General features: G+C 33.5%; 5 protein-coding genes across 15 annotated transcripts in view; 1 reads left to right on the top strand and 4 right to left on the bottom strand.

Annotated features, from left to right (window-relative positions):
* The window catches only part of LOC114876882 (protein split ends-like), a 36,989-nt gene extending 27,296 nt beyond the window's left edge, over positions 1 to 9,693 (bottom strand). For 2 of the 6 annotated variants that reach the window (XM_046285387.1, XM_046285388.1), the window contains exons 1-2: positions 7,729 to 7,960; positions 1,830 to 3,801 (exon numbers count right to left, since the gene is read on the bottom strand). The gene's annotated coding sequence lies outside the window, so the exon portion shown is untranslated. Of the gene's footprint in view, positions 1 to 1,829; positions 3,802 to 6,524; positions 6,739 to 7,075; positions 7,483 to 7,728; positions 7,961 to 9,514 lie in introns of those variants that run through there. The other 4 variants (XM_046285386.1, XM_046285383.1, XM_046285384.1 and 1 more) reach the window with 4 other exon arrangements.
* Positions 7,668 to 20,693, top strand: LOC114877098 (Meckel syndrome type 1 protein-like). 2 transcript variants are annotated; one of them, XM_029189260.2, is made up of 4 exons: positions 7,668 to 7,696; positions 18,351 to 19,044; positions 19,824 to 20,179; positions 20,252 to 20,693. In XM_029189260.2, the coding sequence occupies exons 1-4, from the start codon at positions 7,683 to 7,685 to the stop codon at positions 20,649 to 20,651; spliced, it is 1,464 nt and encodes a 487-aa protein (XP_029045093.2). In that variant the 5' UTR covers positions 7,668 to 7,682; the 3' UTR covers positions 20,652 to 20,693. The 2 variants fall into 2 exon arrangements, with proteins under 2 accessions (XP_029045093.2, XP_029045086.2); XM_029189253.2 differs by lacking the exon at positions 7,668 to 7,696 and adding an exon at positions 17,505 to 17,594.
* LOC114876946 (39S ribosomal protein L44, mitochondrial) lies at positions 12,225 to 13,715 on the bottom strand. Its single transcript, XM_029188938.2, has 5 exons — positions 13,463 to 13,715; positions 13,020 to 13,386; positions 12,849 to 12,933; positions 12,449 to 12,752; positions 12,225 to 12,377 (listed from the first exon to the last, which is right to left on the bottom strand). Exons 1-5 carry the CDS (start codon positions 13,521 to 13,523, stop codon positions 12,262 to 12,264), a joined length of 933 nt encoding a protein of 310 aa, XP_029044771.1. The 5' UTR covers positions 13,524 to 13,715; the 3' UTR covers positions 12,225 to 12,261.
* Positions 13,915 to 19,917, bottom strand: LOC114877109 (rhomboid-related protein 3). Of its 5 annotated transcripts, none has more exons than XM_029189273.2 (5): positions 19,178 to 19,917; positions 16,215 to 16,293; positions 15,946 to 16,134; positions 15,495 to 15,817; positions 13,915 to 15,416 (listed from the first exon to the last, which is right to left on the bottom strand). In XM_029189273.2, the coding sequence occupies exons 1-5, from the start codon at positions 19,228 to 19,230 to the stop codon at positions 14,906 to 14,908; spliced, it is 1,155 nt and encodes a 384-aa protein (XP_029045106.1). In that variant the 5' UTR covers positions 19,231 to 19,917; the 3' UTR covers positions 13,915 to 14,905. The 5 variants fall into 5 exon arrangements, with proteins under 5 accessions (XP_029045106.1, XP_029045145.1, XP_029045125.1 ...); XM_029189312.2 differs by lacking the exon at positions 19,178 to 19,917 and adding an exon at positions 17,648 to 17,762; XM_029189292.2 differs by lacking the exon at positions 19,178 to 19,917 and adding an exon at positions 16,714 to 16,803.
* Positions 20,683 to 22,255, bottom strand: LOC114877135 (ER membrane protein complex subunit 7). The gene is made up of 4 exons (XM_029189338.2): positions 21,959 to 22,255; positions 21,544 to 21,802; positions 21,390 to 21,464; positions 20,683 to 21,311 (listed from the first exon to the last, which is right to left on the bottom strand). The coding sequence occupies exons 1-4, from the start codon at positions 22,165 to 22,167 to the stop codon at positions 21,180 to 21,182; spliced, it is 675 nt and encodes a 224-aa protein (XP_029045171.1). The 5' UTR covers positions 22,168 to 22,255; the 3' UTR covers positions 20,683 to 21,179.
* Between the last annotated feature and the right edge of the window lie 191 nt (positions 22,256 to 22,446).

The raw sequence follows: 22,446 nt of genomic DNA, 5'->3' as shown, positions 1-22,446 counted from the left end.
GATCTTCGGAACAACCTTGAAAAAAATCAACAAAAAAGAGAATGGGGTCAATTAAAGGCGACGATTGAAACGGTAGACTAAGTTGAGTTGTAAAACTTCGAGTAATTCAAATGAAGAAGTAAGAAATAAGCATTTTCTCCGGAACTGGGCCAAGCTATTTCAAGGTCGTCTCTACCCTTTTTAAATTTTAAAAAAATTTTAGAAAAATAAATATTTTACTGAATACCCTGTGTATGATAAGTCATCCAATCAATAAGAGAAATTGCGTTGATAATGTCCAGCGCGGCTGATATTTTAAGGATTCAAACGTCAAATCAATCAACATAAAAATTCCTGTTTTTTCAGAGATTTAACGAGGCAATTATTCATTACGATGATGCGTCGTGTATAGATGCTTAAGGTTGTGCAAATAATTGATAGCAGCAATCAGGAACAATGCGTATACGTTTGATGAAATAAATGAAAATCAGTGTTAACGCGTAATGATCGCGGTACGTCATCCTTAAAAAGAAGGAAAAAGTTTACAAGGACGTCAACGGTAGGCATCATCAAAGTAACGGTACTGTAATGACTCTCAGCCGGATGAAAGCAGTCTAACAGCGGAATGACCAAAAATCCGTCTATATGATTTTTGATTTTACATTAAAAATATTAATCAGACACTTAACAGTTTAAGTAAAGCTAGGTCATCTGGCCGACATCGAAAGAAAATTCTCAGTTATCTCAATGTTAGAAGGTTAACATACTCGAAATACAAGGCTGAAGCGAGGTAGCCTGTATAGTGGAGACTACTATAAATTAAAACTAGTTTGTACTGGTACAGTAAATGGTAAAGTAAGTATCTTGAGACGAGTAGGAAAACTACGTTTACTATACTCAAGTCTATTTTACATTGCTAAAATAAATATTAGAGTGAATACAAACTTTGTTTATTATACTTAAGCTTAATTCACACTGGTAGGGACTTTACAGAGGCGTAAATCAAACATTACCGTTACTTGGGAATATTTGTGACCGAATGTAAACAGTAAACAAAATGTAATCGTATTTATCTATTATTGAACGTCAAACAAGTGTTTAAAGTGCATTATCTCCCCCAACGCAATGTCCTACACTTTTTATTAAATTTCAATAACAAACTGGTTCCAAAAGGTAAACACTGCCCTGCATCATTAAATCCTAGCGACGGATATACTAAATACCCTATATAAATATTCGCACCTTTTTATCTATAATAATCTTTATCCGAACGGATAATATAAATTTACCTCGCTATGTTCAACAAGTGAACTTAGTAACTGTAAACAAATCCGCGTAACAGTATTTAAGCAGGACAGGTGTGTTCGATCCTCAAATGTTTTCCGTTTGAAGTAGGCGTACTTGAAATTGACTTTTTTAAATTTTACACCATTTGGGCGCACTAGTTGGAATGACTGTACGTAAAATAAGATCATCAGCGTTGAGTTATCGGTAATCTACGCAACGTAAACAAGAAGTCACACGAAATCAACGCGTAAAGACCCATTTACATGCAACCGTGCCATATCCGGAGCTTCTCTCTCTCTCTCTCTCTCTCTCTCTCTCTCCGTGTTCATTCTCCCTCGCATACAGTAAGTCACAAAAGTATTCGTATCCTCTCAATTAACACGTGAAAATGAATTCCGGAAAAACGGAGTATTTTTTCAACTGTTCAAAGCGATCTAACAACTTTAGCGATCCCGATCACCGATACCCCTTCCATTCCCTTCCGGGAGCGATGGGTCAAGAAAACGCAAATGAAAATATTGTTTTCCTTTCAATGTCGCATAGATAACGGAAAAACAACTTACCGGTAATGACGTCAGCTGTAGAATGTAAGCTGAATCTTGAATTTTCTCCGCAAGTAGTCAATCCTGGCGAGAATAATTTTACTGCTTCACTACCGAGTGAAAATCACGTACATGTGGGCGCGCGATCACGCACATATACGCACGGGTCCACATATGTGACTATACCAGCCGATCTATTTATAAATTCTATATCGATTTTAAAAACTTTCGCAGAACACGCTACTCCACAACATATTACTGTACGTCGCGAACTTTGCTTCTCACTGACTTTACTAATATTTCTTTTTCTTTATCATTTCCCTTTCTTCGTTCACTCACTGTCTTCTCTTCATGCCGTTGTTAATCCTTTCCCCCTTTTAACTCTCTCTCTTCTTTGTTTTTTCCGTACACTTTCATGCGTTCCACACAACTTGGCTAGTACACACTCGCGAAAACACGATTTAACCGACTATTGAAATTTCTTTCTTATGCTCTTCCTCCACCGACGATCTCTACGGATAACAGTTGGAGAAAGATGAAAATTAATGCGTTAACCTCCTTCGCGGATTAAGCATGGACGGCGCGCTACTCATTTCGGTATCGAAATTTCAATAAAGTGCTGGAATGAAGGTTGTAATTTCTCTAATGTAAAGTGTAACGAAACATTTTCAGGTTATTTATTATTATTAACCAGGTTTTTTTTTGAAAATCCGTGTTTAGAGAAGTATTCCTTCATTACTGTGGAGAAATTCTACGTGACGAATTCTTGTTTGCATTATCCTTCCGGCAACGTTTTCAATTACGCGTTACCGTTTACCGATTCGTTACGAATATTTAATCGTGATAAAATAGCGTAAAGAAAGTAGCTTGCGAATGAAATGGAAACTGAAGTGAAACGAAATGAAATAGGAAATAAGGAAAGGGTGAGAAAAGGTGATCGCGAAAGATGCCGCGTTACCGTCGCTTCGAACGCCAATTTTCTTCTTCTTTTAACCGACTGACCCTATCACCGATTGGGCGGAGCGCGTTGCACTCCACTTGTTCTCACAACTTCCGGTTCAGCTGTTCGCACAAAGGTCCGCATATCTTTCAGTGCCCCGCTCTCCACGAGAGTCTTGGCTACTATCTCTCTGTCTCCTGCTTTCTCTTTCTCCTACTAACACTCACAATCAGTGCGGATATATCTCGTAAAAATGCAACTGCTCGAGAATCTCATCACTGCCACGTGGCTTACTACACTTAACACTGTATTCCAATCTTGATTTCTTGTCGCCGTTGAAAACACTGTCATTTCCGTTGTTGTTGCTCTTGTTGTTACCGGTACCACTACTCTTCCTACCGCTACGGTATTCTTTATCACTTCCACAATGTTGTAATGTTATCGACAGACCCGCTTTCATCGCGGTTCTATCGTGCTGTCGATGAACCGTTAGTCTCGCAGTTCCGAACCGACGACGTTTCTTAGCTGGTAACCTAGCACAGTGCGTGTACGATGCACGCACTGTGCACGTTTCCCGCGCACGTGAGCCAGCGCCTTCGAGAGAAAAGAATATTGGATGACTTTCAATATGGCAGAACGAGAAACACACACGCGCGCGCTTTTAACGCGTACACGTAATCACACGCGTACTCACACACGCGCGAACATTCAAGTTGATTACCGTGCGGAAAAAAAATAACCGAATCTCAACGTTCTTCTCTTGGAAGTTTTTTTTTTTCTTTATTATTATTATTTCTCTATATCGTTCGATTTCACTATCCTTCTGCTACTATTTTTCCTCTCCTTTTTTCTTTTTGTTTTCTACGCTTCGTTTCCATCCGTCCACCAATAATGTATGCTTGACGTCGAACCACTTTTTAATGTGTAACCATGGCTCTTCAAACTTTCACACGAAGCACTTTATGCGTTCGGATGTTTCATGCTCAGCCACCACTCTTTGTCTTGTGTCTTCGTAGCGGCGATGGCGGCAACGGCAGTAGTCCGGCAGTGTTTCTGCAAGAACAAAATTATTCTTTATTAATACCCTATTTCTATCTTTCTTTTATTAATAACTAATTATTTTAATATTATTAGCATCTTTAACTCTTAACTAGCGAATAGCAATCTAGAAGACTTTGTTGTGATCTAGTGTTTTTAGTTCCACGTACCGGAAGTTGTGGTATTACTATTAATACGAAAATGAAAACCTGCTTATTCGAACATTTTCAGATAATTTTCGAAATGAAAAAATTGTATTCTTTATGGTAAAAATATAATACATCTTGTTACATAAACTTTAACAAAGCATTCGAAGTAAAATATTTGAGCTTTCCTACGGTGGTACGAATGAAAACTTTTTCCCAAAAATCCCCGCTAGAGGTTGAATTCTATTTTAAAATATAACATGTACAGACGCTGAAATAATATGTAATAATAACTAATACAAGAGCGTGCGAAGCGTACAAGAATTCATTCCATTCCCAGTGAATACATTCCATCCGAATTATTATTATCTTGCTAAACCTAGAACGGTCGATAGCTCCGCAGTCGTTGTGACTCAAAGTCGAGCCGAGTCGAACCGAGAAGAGTCGAATCAAACCGAACTGGACTGTGTAGTTTTGTAGCGCGTCAACGCGTAAAAAGGGCAAGTGCGAAGCGATAGATCACACCAATGAAAGGATTCTATGTATGTATGTCTCGTCTAGAAAGTCTTTCTTTCATTTCAATACTTTTCCGCCTAATTATGTCAACTAACGGTGACGAACAATTTTAAATAGAATTCTCATATCTACTGCAACGATAAAAAAGAATGCATAGACGAAGATATCATCAAATCAATAGTACTATACAAAGTGTGTAACTTATTCACGTTGCACATTCAATGGACCAAAATTTATAGTATCAAACTTATTGTATAAACATAAAGCGAAATAAAATCTATTGTTTACCTATTGCAAGTAAAATATGCAAATTGAATTAAATTTGTATTTAGTAAGAGAATGATGACTTCAGGATTAGTTGAAAATAATTTTTGCAATTCTACCACTGAAGTCACAAAGTACCGTCGCATTCATTGAAACGCTCCATCAAAGTCGTATTTGTTGAAAATTTTACTTGTTAATATAAGAAAACTTTTCCTTATCTGTTGCATCAAATTTACACGTATCAGGTATTTCAAATATATAAAAGAATATGTAAGTATGTTGAAATGCAGCCCTAACGTTTGCTAACGTTTTCATGATTAAGTGGAAATATGGTCAGTGTGATCTGTACATCGAGTGTATCGCGTAAAAACAATTCAGACAGAAAACAAAAGTGACGCAATTGTTAGTAAGAATTGTTGAAAATAAAAATGAAAAAGATATTCTTCCAATACAACAGATTTATTTTAATGTAAAATAAAATTATATTACATTTCACAACCATCTTACAATTCTAAAAAATGTGTAGATTTTTTTAAACGATACAAGAGCCTTTCGAGCACATACCTATGTATGTACGAACGAATTTGACGCTTTTGTAAGCAATAAATATCTAAATGATATACAAAAATATTGAATGTAGCAATTACCGGTGGAAATTTTTTTCTTATTTTTTAACATCTAAAATTCGGAAAATTTAAAAGAAATATTCTATGTAAACATATGACTCATAGTTTACATAGTTTTAATTATTTTAAATTTGTATACACAAAGAATATTCAGAAAACAGTTTCAAGAACTCTAAGATAGCAAAAACTTTGACACAGAAAGATAACGAAAATAAGAATAATATAAAAGAGTATTAAATTTGGTTGAAAAAAAGGAGATTTTTGAAACTTAAAAAAAATGTTTATTCTATTGCATCCAAAGAATAATGACAAACTTTGATCCGTAATGGTGAAACTTTTTATTCGTATCGTTTCTATGAATCAAGGTAATTATGAATCATAAGACCGCTACAAAACATCGTGTCATTTTCTCAAAGTAAAAAAAGACTAGAAAAAGTTGGTTAAGATGAATTGAATGCAACAAGTTTAGTGTGTGTTGTGTACTTGACAGGTTTAAGGTGGGCATTTATAAAATATCAATATTGCAATATCGTGCCGTTATTTCTAATCAAAGTACCTCGCAGATAACTGATAAAGTACTATAGATTCTTCACTTACATAACAGTGGGCGTGTACTCAAAATTAAATAGCCGATTTAAGACAATTCAAAAATAAGCGTCGAATTTTCCGTACTCGTGTTTCACGGGCTCCGAGAGAATAACGAACGTGCAGTTGAGGATGCACAAAGTACCTTCTTCTCTCGAATTAATCCAAAAATAAAACCGAGCCTAAACATCACTAATATTCAACAAAAGTGATAGTCGGGACGTGGTAAGTTAGCAAATCGTTGAAAATACTTGCAGACATATTGCCATTTAATTAAAAAAAAAAAAGGGAATAAATTTATTATCCAAAGGATATTAATTACTGTTTTCTTATTAGTGGCTGTAATAGCGAATCGGTAATTTCGTTACTTGTTCAAAATATAATATAATCACTTGCGTTGAAGATATTGCAAGAAAACGGAGCCGATATATACGGAAGAACGACACGTCACCATAGGTTCAACAGTTGCGTTTCCCAACAATATGCATTTCGCAATTACGACTTGTAGAGTGAAGAGGAAGAAAAAAAAAAGTAGCATCGTTAATTCATCCATCTAGAAATACGATATTTTGAACATGTAACAATTATATAACATACGTACGATTTTTCTTATTTTTTTTGCTTTTTTTTTAATTAATCACACGATGCGTTGTTATCTTCAAGTTCATACGAAAAGTGGTCGGAATAAGATATCGCCTATTATTAGATTCGCTATTTCAGGATCTTGAATACCCTCCAGCATGCTCACATTGTTCCGGACAGTATTATTAATACCATTTTTTTGCTAACCGGCGCAGAAATCACAGGGTATATCACTAGAACACAATGGGTTTGTTGAGGCAACACCTTTAAAATCATTGAAAAATGAAATAAGCACGATGCACACAGTCTAAATACGCAGGCAGAGGCAGACACAGCAATTGTAGCACAGGAAAATAGCAGAATAACACTCGGTCGGTAACTTTGCCACCATAAAGCACTGCGTAAACACGATATTTTTAATAATCCTTCGAATATGGTTAAATATATACACGAAATCTCACAACCACAGTATGACAGACGATCAAATGGAATGAAACGAATAAACTACCACGGATATGAATAAACGAATGAACGAGTGACTAAAGGAACGGAGAACCGATTAGAACGCACTTCAAGTGTTGCAGATGAATACACGTTCGACGAGTACGGGACACAATATTGCGGTAATACATTTTCAGCTAAAACGCTATCGAATACGTGGTTTCACTCTTGTACACTATTCAACACTAGCACTGTATAACTGTTTAGGCTTAGATGCAGGTGCAGAAATAACCATTTTCTTTCTTTTCACAATACCCTTCTCCTTGTTTATCTTAACCGAAGAATAAACAATAACTGGAAAAAGAGGGGGTGAGGACAGAGGGGAAGGGATAGAATGCATTTTAAAATGTAATTTAATAGTATACGTATATATATATTCGACATACGTAAGAGAATGAAGTGGAGAAATTACGTACACTTAACGCATATTGTACAAAGAAAGGAAGATGGAAAGGAAGAATTGTGTGTATGCGTGCGTGCGATCGTGTATGTGTACGTGCGTATGCGCGCGGGCGCGCGCGCCGCGTGTGTGTATGCGTATATGTATATATACGTGGAAAAAAAAGAAAGATAACAGTATGAAATATCTGTTTTAGCAATTTTTCCTATACACCAGACATTTCTTTGTCGACACTGCCTACAGTTTGTAACACTCCTTGCAGGAGGTTAAACACAAATGAAAACGGATCGGTTAGTTTCACCACATATTTCTCTTCTCTTACCCGAACTAGTCCGTGGTATTCCTGAGTGGCGGCCACGGTGATTAAAAAACACTCGCGTCTTACATTCGCGCCCCAACGAAGGGTAGTCGAAATCGTACGGTCAATCCAACGTTTTCAGGGCCGCCAGGTTAACGTCACGAAATCCACCGACACAACCATAGATCCAAACGGTGGACGGACGGACGTAAGGACGGACGGCTGGCTGGCAGCAGGCAAGGCGGAACACAGAGAGGTCCGGGGGAAGGGGTATTGAATGCGGCAGGGTGAGGGTAAAGTTTCTGGATACGGGGCAGGTGGGGTCATAAGGGATCGGGGATGTATGGAGTCGGAGTGGGGAGAAAACGAACGAGAACGAGCGAGCAACCGAACCGACCGACGACGTAGCGTCGCGGGGGACGGAGGTCTACGCTAGCTCAGGACCGTTTTGTCATGGTTTCTCTGGCACCACGGTTGATTGCCTCTGACATATTTTTTCCTCTTTTCTCATTATTTTCACGCATCTAATCATTATCAAATTCTCCATCGTCTATGCTAAATACGTAAACTTTCTAACGCTTCGAACATATGAAAAACAGAAAAACATTAACGACACTACGAATGTCGACATATACAATGTGTATTCCGAAAGATCTGAGCAGCTTAAAGGTGATAGCTTAGAAACTAAATCTGATACATGTACATATTGATAAAAATGTGTGACAATTTTAACTACATGTTGATGATTATGCAATATTTACTAGTAAAAACTAAGTAATTTGTTATTTGATACATCTTTTCAAATCTTTCATTTGAATTTCATCATCCTTTATAAAATGTGCAAAGAATTCTTGTATATGTTTTTGCATATAACAAATATAATGATATTGACCGTAATTTCTAAAATAAATTTCAGTAACGGACAGCATTGTAATGTTTCATCTGATTATACTGGTTTCATAAGTTTTTAATGCATTTAAAGCTGAACATGAATTTGAAGAAATAAAAACGCAAATCATCTTGTGAAAATCGTGATACACTTTTAAAAACAATGCATTTCTAGCTATACATGATACATTATCAGCAGTATGAACTTTTTATAAACACTAATTTCCGAATAGTTTATGTACACGTTAATGTACTATATGATTGTGGAATACGTTTTAGTGAAATTAATATCTTGATTCAATTTTCAAATGCCTTGGTAGTTACGTACAAATTATATAAAACTACACGTTCACAAATATGCATAAAACCTAAGATAAAATGGTGTATACGGCACTGCATCTGGCACAAGCAAACTTGCTGCCTTGTGGCCGGGTAGAAGGGAAGAGAAGGGCTGGGGAGGGAAGAGTAGAGAAATGAAGAGAAGGGAACGAGGGGGTTGTGAATAGTACGGGTAGGGATGTCGGCCGTTGGCGGAGGAGGGTATATGGTTGATCCTAGCCGCGCAAGTACGTAAGTCTGACAGAGACAGAGGAAAAGTACGAACGAACGTAAAGGAGCGAAATAGAATGCAAGAAGGCTCGGCAACGATGCATTACTGGGATACGTATGGCAACGTCGCAAAAAGCTTCATGGACGCCAGGCAATCCACCAACACATGAGTGTACGGAGAACGGCAGACCAGAGAAGGAAAGAATCCCGTTTTACCGAGTTGGAGGAGATAGAAAGAAGAAGAGGGGACCAAATACACAAGAGAATGAGAGATCTACCAAGTCTTAAACAGGCTACGAAGTTTTCCACCAATCTCTTGAAATTTCAGAAAAACGTTTGACATATTCTAAATATACGTATTTTATATACGCACCAGTGATGTAGTTCCGTTCGTCTAACGCGTCACGCATCTTCTATTTACACCTCTACGCGTCTGAATAGCATACTAGAATACATTCTATAATTAATAAATACACTGGAATCTTATAGTAATACCTTAGTATTTAAGATATACAGAATCTTCATAACAGTGTATTCTACTCACATTGAAACAAATTTTAATCTTTTCAATATAAATAATTTATACAAATTTATTAATTTGCCAAAGAAATAAATATATACTATATTGTAAAATATGATCATTTTAAATGAAACAGAAATTGTTCATAATTACAAGACTTTAACATACGACATTACATTATATAATTGGATCTATAGTGTAAAAACTTGTAGACTATTTTCAATTGAAGTAATAGTTTAAAATATCTGAATGAGTAATGTTTACAGCGAGTTATCGCTTTATCTTACGAACAGTACGATTGTAGTACAGGCTGCAAATTTTAAAGTTACTTCGAGACGAACAGAATATGGTGTCTGAAAAACGAGGTCCCAACATCAATGTCTCACGAGGGGAACTACCCAAGTGTTACGCTCACTTTTAGTAATAATGAAACTGCCATCGAGTAGAACTCGTCGAGCTGAATACGCCTATGTCCATTTTGGAGGCAGACGTCTAATTGTTTAAAAGATATTAACAATTAAAGTTAGTTACTCCTTACATTGTGAAGTATAACAAACTCACACGTGGAAATGGTTAGTTCCGTAGTCAACCACTCCCAATCTAAAGATGCAGGGTTCAAATCTTTGATTCCTTGGCCTTTTTTTTTTTAATGGTAGTTTGTTTCTTTTTGACTACCTAGTACAGTTATGCTATAGTCACTGTATTTATTAATAATTTATTATATACGCTGCAATTTTTATAGAATTTAAATTATGTTTTCCATCCAATACGGCATCGTATGTTTATTTGCCATTACACACAATTATTTCTTGCAATTTCAGTTTTGATCTTATTTAATAACAAATAAGCGCGTGTAAATTTATGATGCCGTAGCGATGTTAATGTATGTACTAGATAGAAAACATAATTTAAATTCTATAAAAGGTGCAACGTATGTAATGAATTATTAATAAATGCAACGACTATAGCACAGCTATAATAGGTACTCAAAAAGAAAGAAACTGTCATTAAAAAAAAAAACAAGTTGGAAACCAAGGATTTGAACCGAGGACCTCTAGCTTGCGAGTCATGTGTTCAACCGCGGCGCTAACCGTTTCTATGTGTGAGTTGTTATACTTCAGAATGTAAGGAGTAACTAGCTGTAATTGTTAATATCTTTTAAACAATTAACCGTCTGCCCCCAAAATGGGGTATAGGAGTATTCAGCTCGACGAGCTCTACACGGTGGCAGAGTTTCATTAATAAGTGAGCGTAACACTTGGGTAGTTCCCCTCGTCAGGGGCGTAGACTACACGCAAATTGGTTCCTGTATCATTTCTCATTTTACTATTCGACATTTTATGGAAATCATGCCTCTTGTTTTTTTTTTTCATTATTTCGTTGAAACAAGTGCACCGGTTCCTGACGTTTCTAAATATCTCTAATCGATACGTTATACTCTTTATACCGAGAAATAATAACAGAAGTGGAACTATAAAACGATAACACTGATTACTCGATGGCGAAAGGGTGTGGCAGCGCCATTGAGTCGTTACACGCAGGAATAGAGCAAGTAGTGGGATAATACGTGCGATTGCGTATATTTGTGTGTGCGCGCGCATGAGCGTGTGTGAGTGAATAAATGAGAAAGAAAAAAGAAGAAAAGGAAACAGAAGAGAGAAAGAGCGAGAAGGGGGAGGGAGGAAAGAAGGACAGAAAGAAACGATTGAAGTGCAAAAGAAATGAAGAGGACAAAGAGTGAGACGAACATACAAAAAGAAAAACAAAAATGAAGAGAGAAGGAGAAAGAGCGAGAAGGTGGTAGAAGTGGCGGAAACTCAGAGCGGCGGAGTGCGGATGGGGACAAGGATGAACCACCTTAAAGGGGATAGTATGAATCATAAGTAATCAATATTATACCTGCGACCGATATAGAAAAATTTTGGACGACCTTTAAATGCTGTTGCACTTAACTTTTTATTTTATTTTTCAAAAATATTTTTAATTGGTACATAATTTTTCTAAGGAAAAAATTAAAACAGCTGCATTTTCACTAACATTTTTTTTTTACATTTGTTCATATTAAATATCCTGAATTCTATGAATGCAATAGAATGGTTCTTACGTATATTTAATTAATTACAATTAATTCTAAAACAATTTTTATTTAGATATAAATTTATTATAGAAAACAATTTAAAGAATTTGGTTAAATATCAATTTATATAAATAATATAATGCACATATTGTAATACTTTTCCCATATGCACAAAATTTGTAGATTATATATCAGAATTGTTACTAATTCGTGATATAGTTATTTATTATGAACTACTTATGTATATGTATATACTTTGGTGCGTTTGCAAGACGCCAGCAAAGATAGGATAATATAACCTTTAATGTTTGAAAGGTGTCTTACGCCGTGATATTTTTCCTTTTTACTAACAATGAATTTTAATTGTTAGTATTTACTTATTTTTGCACTACTTTATTTGGATGATTTGTTTCCTTAAATGAAACTAATAAAAATATAGGTTAGGTAAATATGTATACGATTGTTTTAAATAATGAATATGAAACATATTTATATTAATTTATTTATTACACAATAATTATATTTACAAATATTTATTGGCAAATGGTAGTGGTTGACTGGATTCTGATATACCATACATGGCAGATAGTATTTTAGCAGCAGCTACATTTTTTGCTTCTTCAATAGTTTGCCCAAATCCTGAAAATATAACATAAACTATCAGTTATAAGATATTTATTATTTATATTTATTTTGAATTCATTCACTACCTGAACCTAAAAATTCTCTATCTACATAAATTCCAATATGGTATGCTGATAAAATAGTATTTGTTCCAGCTTGTCCAATAATTCTTGCTTCTATAGATGCTTTCCTTTCTGTAGACATGATATCACTTAACATTTCAAATGGTTTTGCTGGAGTCCATATTTCAGTGAGATCTTTGTCTGCTAGTCCTGTTATTAAAAAATCTTGAACAAAATCACTGACATGACCTTTATTTGTACTTTCAGTAAGTGCTCCAACAAGTGCTAGAAATGTCTGAGCTAATGTTTCTTCACTTGCTGGATGTTCCTAAATAGCATATGATAAAATCATAATTATGCAACAATATATAATGAGTAAAATAATTTAAGTACTTCAATGTAAAATAAATTTATATCTACTAACAGCAGTTAAAATAATGTCCTTTGTTCCAATGTGTAAGGATGCTTTGGCCAATATCTCTTGAGACATAAGATGGTCATGTAATGACCTAAAAATAAATTTATGTATACACATATATATCAAAATGAAAGGATCGTGTTATAAAAATTTATATTCAATATATTTCACACATACACGAAACCAGATTCAGGAAGATCTGGTAAAGCCATATTGAGATATATTGTTACAATTTCTGAAGTTATTTCTTTGCCTTTTTCAATCAATTCTCTATTATCTTGTATATCAAGTTTGGGATCTGTTATTCCCATTTCCTTCTGTTTCTTTAATTCTTGAAGAATATATGATTTATGTATAAATGCTTGATTTAGCTTTTCCATATCAAATTTCTCTTTAAGTCTTTGATTAAATGCATATAATTCTGCTTCTCTATTCCATTCTATAAAAGTACTTCGTTTTGGTTCAGGTTGTGGAGGTAACTGTTCTTTTCTTTTACATATTTCTTTCAGAGTTGGAGCTACCCATCGCTTAAAGTGTCTGCAACCTATTTTAGAAATTAACATATAATACATATTTTATGTCACATAAAATATAATGAATATTACAATTGAGATTCTTACTTCCATAATTTATAGCGTTTAAAGTTGCGATACTTGTTAAACACAAACGTAATTTATTCATAGTAATTTATGGAAATTAAATACAATGTAAAATGTCTATTAAAGTGTCATACACCACTTTAAAAAAAATACTTCATCACGTAACATTACATATATTTCTCTGTATTGCTCTGTATATATTTGTTGAATTCATACACTATCAGTACACTTTAGGGTTAAGATTAGTTTCAATGATGATGGTAGGTAGCGCAATATGTCGATGAAAGGACCTACGCAACTTTGATCGCAAACTTTTAAAAACAAAGTGATAGACTTCTCTAAAAAAATTGAAGGGAAGACATTTTTAAAATTTAATTAATATTTGATATTTATTACAAAACTTACGTACAGGAGATAATACATAAAAAGCACTTACATGCAAAAAACCATATAAATACCAGTAACAAATATAATTCTTTAAATGAGGTTCTTTATTCATCTATTGTTCAACACGGTTCGTTGTAATTACGTTTCCTTTTTATTTATGCACAAACTACCCTGTCTCTTGAGATCGTCTCAGTACACCTAGTGTGTAACATCTTTCTGAAGCAATACACTCACTTCAGTGTTCGTCTTTTACAATACTTCTTAAACTAGCAGTTCATTTTAATATTTAAAAAATATTTTCTTTTTATAATGTACTTGAGGATTTTTTCAACACTGTAAAAACACACAACGCATTCTTATAATATTATTGTTTGTTATTGTTTGATTTTAAGTTGTTTCAACGTTACAATATACAAAAGGACAACATCTGGGCCTTATACATTATAATCAAATTATTTTTGCAACTCATTAGTAATTTACGAATCAGGTACATGACATCGTGAATTATAAATACATGATACAATGAAATGTAGTAACTTATTACGTAAAAATTCTTGATAATTCATCTCATATCAATAATACTTAAAATTTATCATAGTAGTAAAAATTGTTCAAAGTTAAATACTATGAGTAATAAGAAAATTACTCGGTTGTGCGTAAAGATGTTCAAAATATTGCAGTATTAATACCACAATAACCACAATGTTTCTCCAATTTAAAATTTGTCATTCTTCATTGGTTTTTTTCATACAACTTTTGAAGAGTTATTAACAAATTATTTCTAACAAAATAGTTCTTAATTAACAGTGTCTATTGTCAAGGCATTTTTTATCACAGATATCTAATTCGTCTAAACGATTGTGCGTATTAAATGCAGTTGTATATAAATACATTTAAAAAATATGTAATCTGTTCATTCAAATATGTAATACGTTAATTTGTTATGTTTCTTCAACTATTTTTATGACAAAATTTCTATCCATTTTTGCTCGTATCATGGCAAGATCATAAACTCTATTTACAGTAAAAAAAAAAAGAAAACACCAAAAATAAATATATGAAAGGTAATACTAATAACTACTCGTAATGAGAAGTGTATAAAATATTCCAGAAAATGGCAGCTGTCATGAGTGCAGTGTAAGTAATAATACTGGCCCACCAAACAACTTTTTCCCAGGTTTTCACTTCAAGATTACGAAGTACATTTATGCCAACAAGTAGGCCTGCAATAGCACCAGCAAAATGTGCGACATATCCAACTTGGTCGTCGGTTGCTAATACATAACGGTTATATATTGCTTGACCAATGTCAGCGGACGTTACAACAAGAAATACTAACAATTGCAAAACGGCGAACTCCATCTGAGACCAGTTCATTAAAATAGTTGCAACATGAGCAGTTATTAATGCATATACACCACCCGATGCACCCGCCAAGTACACTCTAGGGTCAGACACGGATGTACCAAGAGATCCTGCCACCACTCCTGCTAGATATATGATTAGTACTCTCCACCATTTGTGCACCATTTCTAATGGAATACCCAACATTATCTGTACAAGTAAGTTTACCACTAGATGAAATACCCTGTTGGGAATAAAATTCTTAATTAATTCAACATAATTAAACATGATACTTAATGGTAATGCAAAGTGAAATACATACCCTACATGTACAAACATGTATGTTATATACCTCCATGCTTGATACCTTTTGTGTGGATTATAAATAAATAATGTAGCTGCTGGTCCTTCCACGGAAGGCGTTCTGTATACGATCACATCGTACAAAAATAAAACAATTTCTAATATTGATATAATTATCATGGCTAGAGCTGGAGGGTTACAAGTATATTCTTCTTCATACTGTCCATCAGGAAAATCACTGGAACGTGTTAAATGTAAAGTACTAGGTCTTTGTGGTACCATTGATTGTACATATCGTTGTACAAGATGTCCAAAAACACCTTGCATATCTTTCCTGTGAATCTGGAAAAAAAAAATGATTTGAATTGCTATATAAATTTTTGTTAGCTACAAGTTATAAATTAACTTTAAATATAAAAATATCACAACAATGTATAACATAAATATAAAAGAAATAAAAATGAGGATACCATAGCTATAAATTCTGGATAATCTAAATATCCAGAATCATCTAAATCTGCCTTACGCATTATTAGATGAACAACTCTGGTTGGAATATCATTAGAATAAGCAGAACTTCGTATCATTGCTCTTAATTCTTGGTAAGAAATTTTCCCATCACCGTCAAGATCATATTTTTCAAATATAGACTTCCAATGCTGAAAAAAATTACTTGTTATAATGATTACATATTGAATTTATGAAGGTTTTAATGAAAATGATAAAAATCAATTCTTACAGAGTTATTATATTGTAATGGTATTGTTATACCCGATTCCCCATCTTGAGTAGTAGACATCCTTATTAGTTTGAAACCTCTGCAAAATATAACAGAACACAACTTAACAATAAAGCTATTGTTAAGGTATATTTTAACCTTTAGGTATATTTATAAAGGTATATTTTATACCTTTACTTGATAAATAAATTATTTGAATAAGCAAGCGATGCGAGTTACACCTATATTAAACACGCGTACGGACATCCGTCCAACAGTCGAAGGTGCTTCGTCAAGATATCACGGATAAATTAGTCATTTTCACTGAGCAATATTGTTTCAATGGTGCACGCCTATTTTATCTTATCAATCGATGAACTATTCGGAAAGTCGACGATGATAACTTACGTAGCATCGATGACATATTCAATCAACAATGTACGTTAAATCCAACTCTCATTATTATATACACGGTATATAAACATACTTCATTCATCAATAAATATCACATATATTATACCTGTACACTTGAAGATCCTAATCGATATAATAACTTGAATTATCTTTGAAAAAAATTTTCCATTACTGTACGATCAATTAAATCAGGATAGAAACATTCGTTTCATCACGCAGAACAGGATATGTATGTTTGAAAATACTACACGTTAAAGTCGCCAGCGTCGCAACAGGTGAACTCAACGACCAAAAGTATCGTACAAATAGAAAGTACCGCAAGATAGAATGTTGTAATCATTCTTTTACCGATTGTCAACACAGTACCTTAATTTTTATTGATTGCTAATTATCCATACTTGAACAAAAGTACAGAGTTTAGAATTGCAAAAAGTTGCAAACGAAAAAATATATTTGAAAAATGGGTATCGGTTTAGAGAATTTGTTTACATAAACGAAAATTGGATCATGCAATTATTTCATATGAGTTACGATTAATTGAAGTCTAAAATAAACACAAAGGAATTTTTATTGTTATCAAATAATCTTCGAATCTACAAGTTACAGCAAGGAGAATCGTTTTTCGCTGATTCATTTCATTTTATACAGAAATCACAAAAATTCACTTGTTTGTATTAGATATCTTGAAAATTATCAATGAAATCTATCATCATTGCCTCGAATACGTAGATCTTACACCATATATGTAAATGTATAGTTCAGTCATTTGTGGCTTATACTAGTTACTAAGCAACAAGAAAATCGATAAACAATGCATTCGCATACGATTGTCGGTGGTTAGTGGTTCCTTTCCAGACTTCAGACTTTTAGTTTACCTTTTGCACGAGTGTCTGAAGGTTCTTCGAATAACATGTCAAACAAAATACGAAAGAAAAAGATTACAGCCAATTATAAAGTTAAAGAACCTATCGGTAATTTTAAATTAAGGTAATGACAAAAAAGTTGTCTGAAAGAAATTCTGTATTAGAAAAAATGTATACCTTTGTTTTCACCACGATATCACTTTATGACCGACCAAGTTTCATTGTTATCTACCTGTTGATGATGGTCGCGACTGTTTATTCGAACGTCGAAGCATCACCAATTTTCCTCGTTCATTTTTCAAAATAGAAGGTGCGATTGGTTTGAATGTGTTCTCTTAATTGGAAGACGGCGATGACGTCTTCCCTTTTTTTATAATTACAACCTGGTTTATATTTTGATTGGTGAAGGAGATGCCAAAAAGTGGTGGAAACAAGAGTAGTGGGGAAAGTAATGAAAGTACGATGTTTTGTATTTTGGAAGTCGATTTTCAACGAAGTTAAAAATTTTGAATAACCGTAATCGGTTGCAATATCATCATATCTTAATTAATAATAAGAGGAAAGGTAGACGAAGGAATTTCCCACGATTAGCATTCGGTCTTATACTTTAGTTAGGGAATCCCGGGAAATCCTAAGGTGATCTAGGAAGATGACCTTAAAAATGTTATCCGATATTAACTGACAATGAGTCAGTTTATATGTTATCTGAATCGATATAATTAACTTGGATCGTCGAAACAATTGTAACGAAACAACTGTGCTGTTTAGCCGGCTAAACTTGCGGGCAGATCTGTCGATAGAATTAAATCCCCTAGCCATCTGGCAGAGATTGTTTCTACCTACTAAATTGTATTTACCTTTCGCGTGTTTATTGTTACAGAGTCAAAATCGTACAGCAAAGGCCTTTGCTTGCAGATCTCCTCGAAAACGAAGGGGATACCAGAGACTCGAATTTTCTTGAAGAAGAGGATCGTATTTTTAGCTGGCAAGAAAAAGTATTTAGCCCGTTTGAAGCGACTTTTTACAGTGACCAGAACAATTGTCTGACCGAACAACAGAAACTATATTACCAACAAATCAAAGATAACGATATTCAAGGTTCTCAATTGTACACATACACCAAAAATGATTCTTATTACTTGGAGAATGAATTATTGACAGAACCGTGTAAGACAAGATTAGGGATCAGAAATGAAACTGCATTACCGGCCTTGCAAAATCGTAAACCTTTCCAGGAAAGGTATAATAAAATAGTGCTGGATGATGTACCTAATAAAACAAGGATTCGTATAAACCATTACCTTTACATGGAACGTTCTACGATGTATGTCATGGTTGATTTATCTCAACGAGATAAAACCTTAACAAGTTCTGACGATGATATGGAAACGGTATTGTGTGTCATTACGTATGACGGGTTGCACAAAATTTTCTCAATCAATCCTGATTTTACGGACGATCATTGTTACATTATCGCGAATTCCAATGGTGTTAAATTTAATTATTGGCTCGAGCATGCTTCCGAGAAACCATCGTCATTGGAATTGCAACAACAACAAAACGAAGCGCGACGAGTAAGTTTATTTAAAATGGATCTGTCATTATAAACCGGTTTGCGTAGGTTTACAAATTTATTCAGTTTTCCCATTCGAATGTATTAAATAAAAAATAAAAAAAGATTAAAAATATTTTGCAAAAGATACATACCCTACATAAGAGATTTCAGAGATTTGTCTCATCACTCGTTGCGGACTAAACATGTTGATTGAATTCAATAAAAATTTATCAAAGATACCAGTAATCTTTTCATACTTGAACAACTGTCACACTAAACTGATTTTAATTGTTTTATTTTACATTTGGTTAAAACACGCATAGGAAACATGTACGTGTTCATATTTAATTCAGTATTGCTTATCATTTTATTATACGTTAAGTATTAATAAAGTTTTACAAATTATTAACAATACTGAACACGCGGATGATGAACAATCAAGCAAGTTAACCGGTGTGATTTCAAAACGCAACTGAAATTCTATAGCGATGAATGGCTGTTTGAATACTTCACGCTTGTCTGTTGAATCATACGTGTATATACCTATATACGTATACCTACACATGCGGGCATACGAGTTTGTATTTTTTACACGTGTATATAGAGTATGTTGCAATAGTATCATTTAACAGAGAACTAATTTTCGTACAATTTCCGACTAGTAATGATCATGCAGTTATTTTGTGCTATCATCCAATGTTATGTTACGTAAAAAAATATGTATTTACTTCATTTGATACTAATATTTATTGTATAAATTAATAGAATTTTTTGTTTTTTACATAATTTATGATATAGGAAATCAGGAACCGATCATTGTACAAGGAAGCAGAAATATCTCATGGTATACAGTTGACATCACCTGATGTATACAAATTCTTTATAAAATTGGATATTCTGTCGGTTCATAATTTTTTCTTTGATGGACTCTCTGTCTCTTACCAAATGAACTTACCAGAACAGTGGAGCACAAATAAAGAGGACAGATTATTTGGAAGAACCCAGAGATGTAATTTGATAAATAATTCTGCATATTTTAGTTATGCTACAGAGATGACACTAGATCTTCATTCAGCAAGTATTGAAACAGAAGATACTGTACCGTGCTGGCCAAGATTATTGTTATCAGTTATATCCCTTGATAGTTGGTCCAGGTACTGGGTATAATGTATGTACTAGTTTTTGAATGCAATATAAAGAATGTTTAAAATTAAACAAAATTTCAGGTATCGTACAGAAGGTTATGCTAGTGTACCTTTGCCTGTATTACCTGGTTCATATAAATTCAATATTCCAACATGGAGAGCAACAGGAAGTATTATTAATTCTCTTAGAAGGTTTTTTACAGGTGGTACTTATGAACTGGAAGATATAACATACTGTGGTATTCCTCAAGGACACGAAGGTAAAATGTTAAGTAAGTCACAATTAAATGTCACTCCAAGTGGTAATATAAAGTTAAATATGAATATTGTTCATCAAACTAGTTCTGCTAAAGATAGAGATCAGTTAGAGTATCTTCAACATTTGAGTACAGATAAATTTATGACTAATATAGAAAATATTTTTGAACAGTTTAAAGCAGCTAGAGAACATATGTTGAAAATTAAAAATTTAAATATTTAAATGTAAATAATAAATTAATAGTAATAATAGATTTTTATTTTATCATACGCTTTTTATTTGAACTACAAACACCGTTTTTTAAGCACTGATTCATCTAGTGCCAAATAATTTTTCTTTTGTTATATTCAATTTATGTCTTTTACGTACACTTTATATACGTGCATCCGAACGATTTTGAATCCGAATCTTAATTAATATTTAGTATATAAAACATAAAAAGTATATTTTGTTAACATCTTCCAAAATGTATTTTTTTTGTTTGCTTACGAAATTTACTATTTTACAACAGTAATTTATAAAACATTTTTATTATACAACTAACTTGTGATAAGTTGTGTGACAAAATTTTATAAATTATATTTAAATTACACATTAAAATAATATTTTGTATGATTCACTGTTGTTTCTTCAATTATAAAGTTACATGGAAATCAAAAAAGAGTGAGGCATAATTTTATATTCTAAATTGGAGCTAAGAATTAAAAGACTAGAGTAAAAGTGCAAATATATATCCTAAAGACATTTAAATCATTGCCTCTTTTTTGCAGCTTTTACTGCTTTTGTTTTTTGTTTCTCTCCTCCAGATAAACAATACGATGTTATTACTTCTGACATTTCTGGTATATTATAATTGGTAAAATTATTTAACTGTTCCATTTCCTGTAACAATAAAACAGAAAACAATGTTGAAGTCAAATGAAAATTTATTTAATAATCTTATAAATCTATTTTACCAACCTTTCTAGTTTCAGGATCATTCATAATTTTTGGTATAATCATAATCAACAAGAATGGTAGTATCATCATTAATACCTATATGAAAATAACACAAAATGAATATACAATACAATTTCATTTATCTATATTAATAATGATATAATAAGTTTCATACCATTGGATTAAATAAAAAGTCTGTTACTCTCCACTGTTCTCTGACTTGGAAATAGCGAAATGGTGTTAGTGGTCTCATTTTTAATGGGTATGGAACCTGTGTTACTTGCGCCGTTTGAATTAAATTAACTTTGCGAGCTCTGAATTTTCCTTTTGAGTTAATTTCTACTCTTACAGGTTCATAAACACAATTTGGATTTACAACTTCAATTATATAGGATCCAGATGGAACATTAGAAATAATAAATGTGCCATCCTCCCTAAAAGTATCAAAAAACATAATACTAATCCTAATCTATATAGAGTTTTAGAAACATTATTCTGCGCAGTTTTGATGTTTGAAAAAAATTTTATTGTTCTTCATAGATAAATACTTTTTTTAATTATTAATAATTGCAGATACATAGTCAATGTACCTCAAAAAACCATAATGCTCTCCACCATTAGCCATGACGTGTGTCATAAGTTGCCATCCATTTGAAGCACCGTTTTCCCATGGAAAAACTTTTCCCTCGATAACGTATAGCTCCGTTGATGTGTCCTCATCGTTTTCGGCAATTACATACTTATTTGATATATTGACAATAAGGAAAAATAGAAAAATAACACTTCTGTGCATGATCATGTTGGATGTAAATATACTTAAATACACTTTGTACAGTTTACATGAAAACCTCAAACCTACAAGAAATCATACTTGTCATACGACGAATTTTCATTCGTTCTGCGCATTGGCTGAAACATGCTTCATCTGCGCATTGGATCAAGCGTGCTTCGTCTGCGTATGCGCGTCGTAGTACCGAGCACAGTATACCCGCTGGTCTCATATTCAGTAACTCTTCGATCGTTGACGTTGTTACCTCGACAGATATATTTGCGTTTACCGTGTATATAACCACGAAGT

The sequence above is a fragment of the Osmia bicornis genome, chromosome 4 (genome assembly GCF_907164935.1).
Source record: "Osmia bicornis bicornis chromosome 4, iOsmBic2.1, whole genome shotgun sequence".
Lineage (NCBI taxonomy): Eukaryota > Metazoa > Arthropoda > Insecta > Hymenoptera > Megachilidae > Osmia > Osmia bicornis.
This window is presented reverse-complemented; position numbering and strand designations above follow the sequence as displayed.

Excerpts from the sequence above, each read along its gene's own strand:
- LOC114876946 (XM_029188938.2), bottom strand. The coding sequence starts at position 13,523 with ATGAATAAATTACGTTTGTGTTTAACAAGTATCGCAACTTTAAACGCT. Across the intron at positions 12,753-12,848 it reads AGGACATTATTTTAACTGCT|GAACATCCAGCAAGTGAAGA; the intron begins GTTAGTAGATAT and ends TATGCTATTTAG. Across the intron at positions 12,378-12,448 it reads TAGAGAATTTTTAGGTTCAG|GATTTGGGCAAACTATTGAA; the intron begins GTAGTGAATGAA and ends TTATATTTTCAG.
- LOC114877098 (XM_029189253.2), top strand. The coding sequence starts at position 17,518 with ATGTCAAACAAAATACGAAAGAAAAAGATTACAGCCAATTATAAAGTT. Across the intron at positions 17,595-18,350 it reads ATCGGTAATTTTAAATTAAG|AGTCAAAATCGTACAGCAAA; the intron begins GTAATGACAAAA and ends TTATTGTTACAG. Across the intron at positions 19,045-19,823 it reads AACAAAACGAAGCGCGACGA|GAAATCAGGAACCGATCATT; the intron begins GTAAGTTTATTT and ends TTTATGATATAG.
- LOC114877109 (XM_029189273.2), bottom strand. The coding sequence starts at position 19,230 with ATGTTTAGTCCGCAACGAGTGATGAGACAAATCTCTGAAATCTCTTAT. Across the intron at positions 16,294-19,177 it reads TCTGAAATCTCTTATGTAGG|AGGTTTCAAACTAATAAGGA; the intron begins GTATGTATCTTT and ends TATATTTTGCAG. Across the intron at positions 15,417-15,494 it reads TACATGTTTGTACATGTAGG|GGTATTTCATCTAGTGGTAA; the intron begins GTATGTATTTCA and ends TATTCCCAACAG.
- LOC114877135 (XM_029189338.2), bottom strand. The coding sequence starts at position 22,167 with ATGATCATGCACAGAAGTGTTATTTTTCTATTTTTCCTTATTGTCAAT. Across the intron at positions 21,803-21,958 it reads GAGCATTATGGTTTTTTGAG|GGAGGATGGCACATTTATTA; the intron begins GTACATTGACTA and ends TGATACTTTTAG. Across the intron at positions 21,312-21,389 it reads ATGATCCTGAAACTAGAAAG|GAAATGGAACAGTTAAATAA; the intron begins GTTGGTAAAATA and ends TTATTGTTACAG.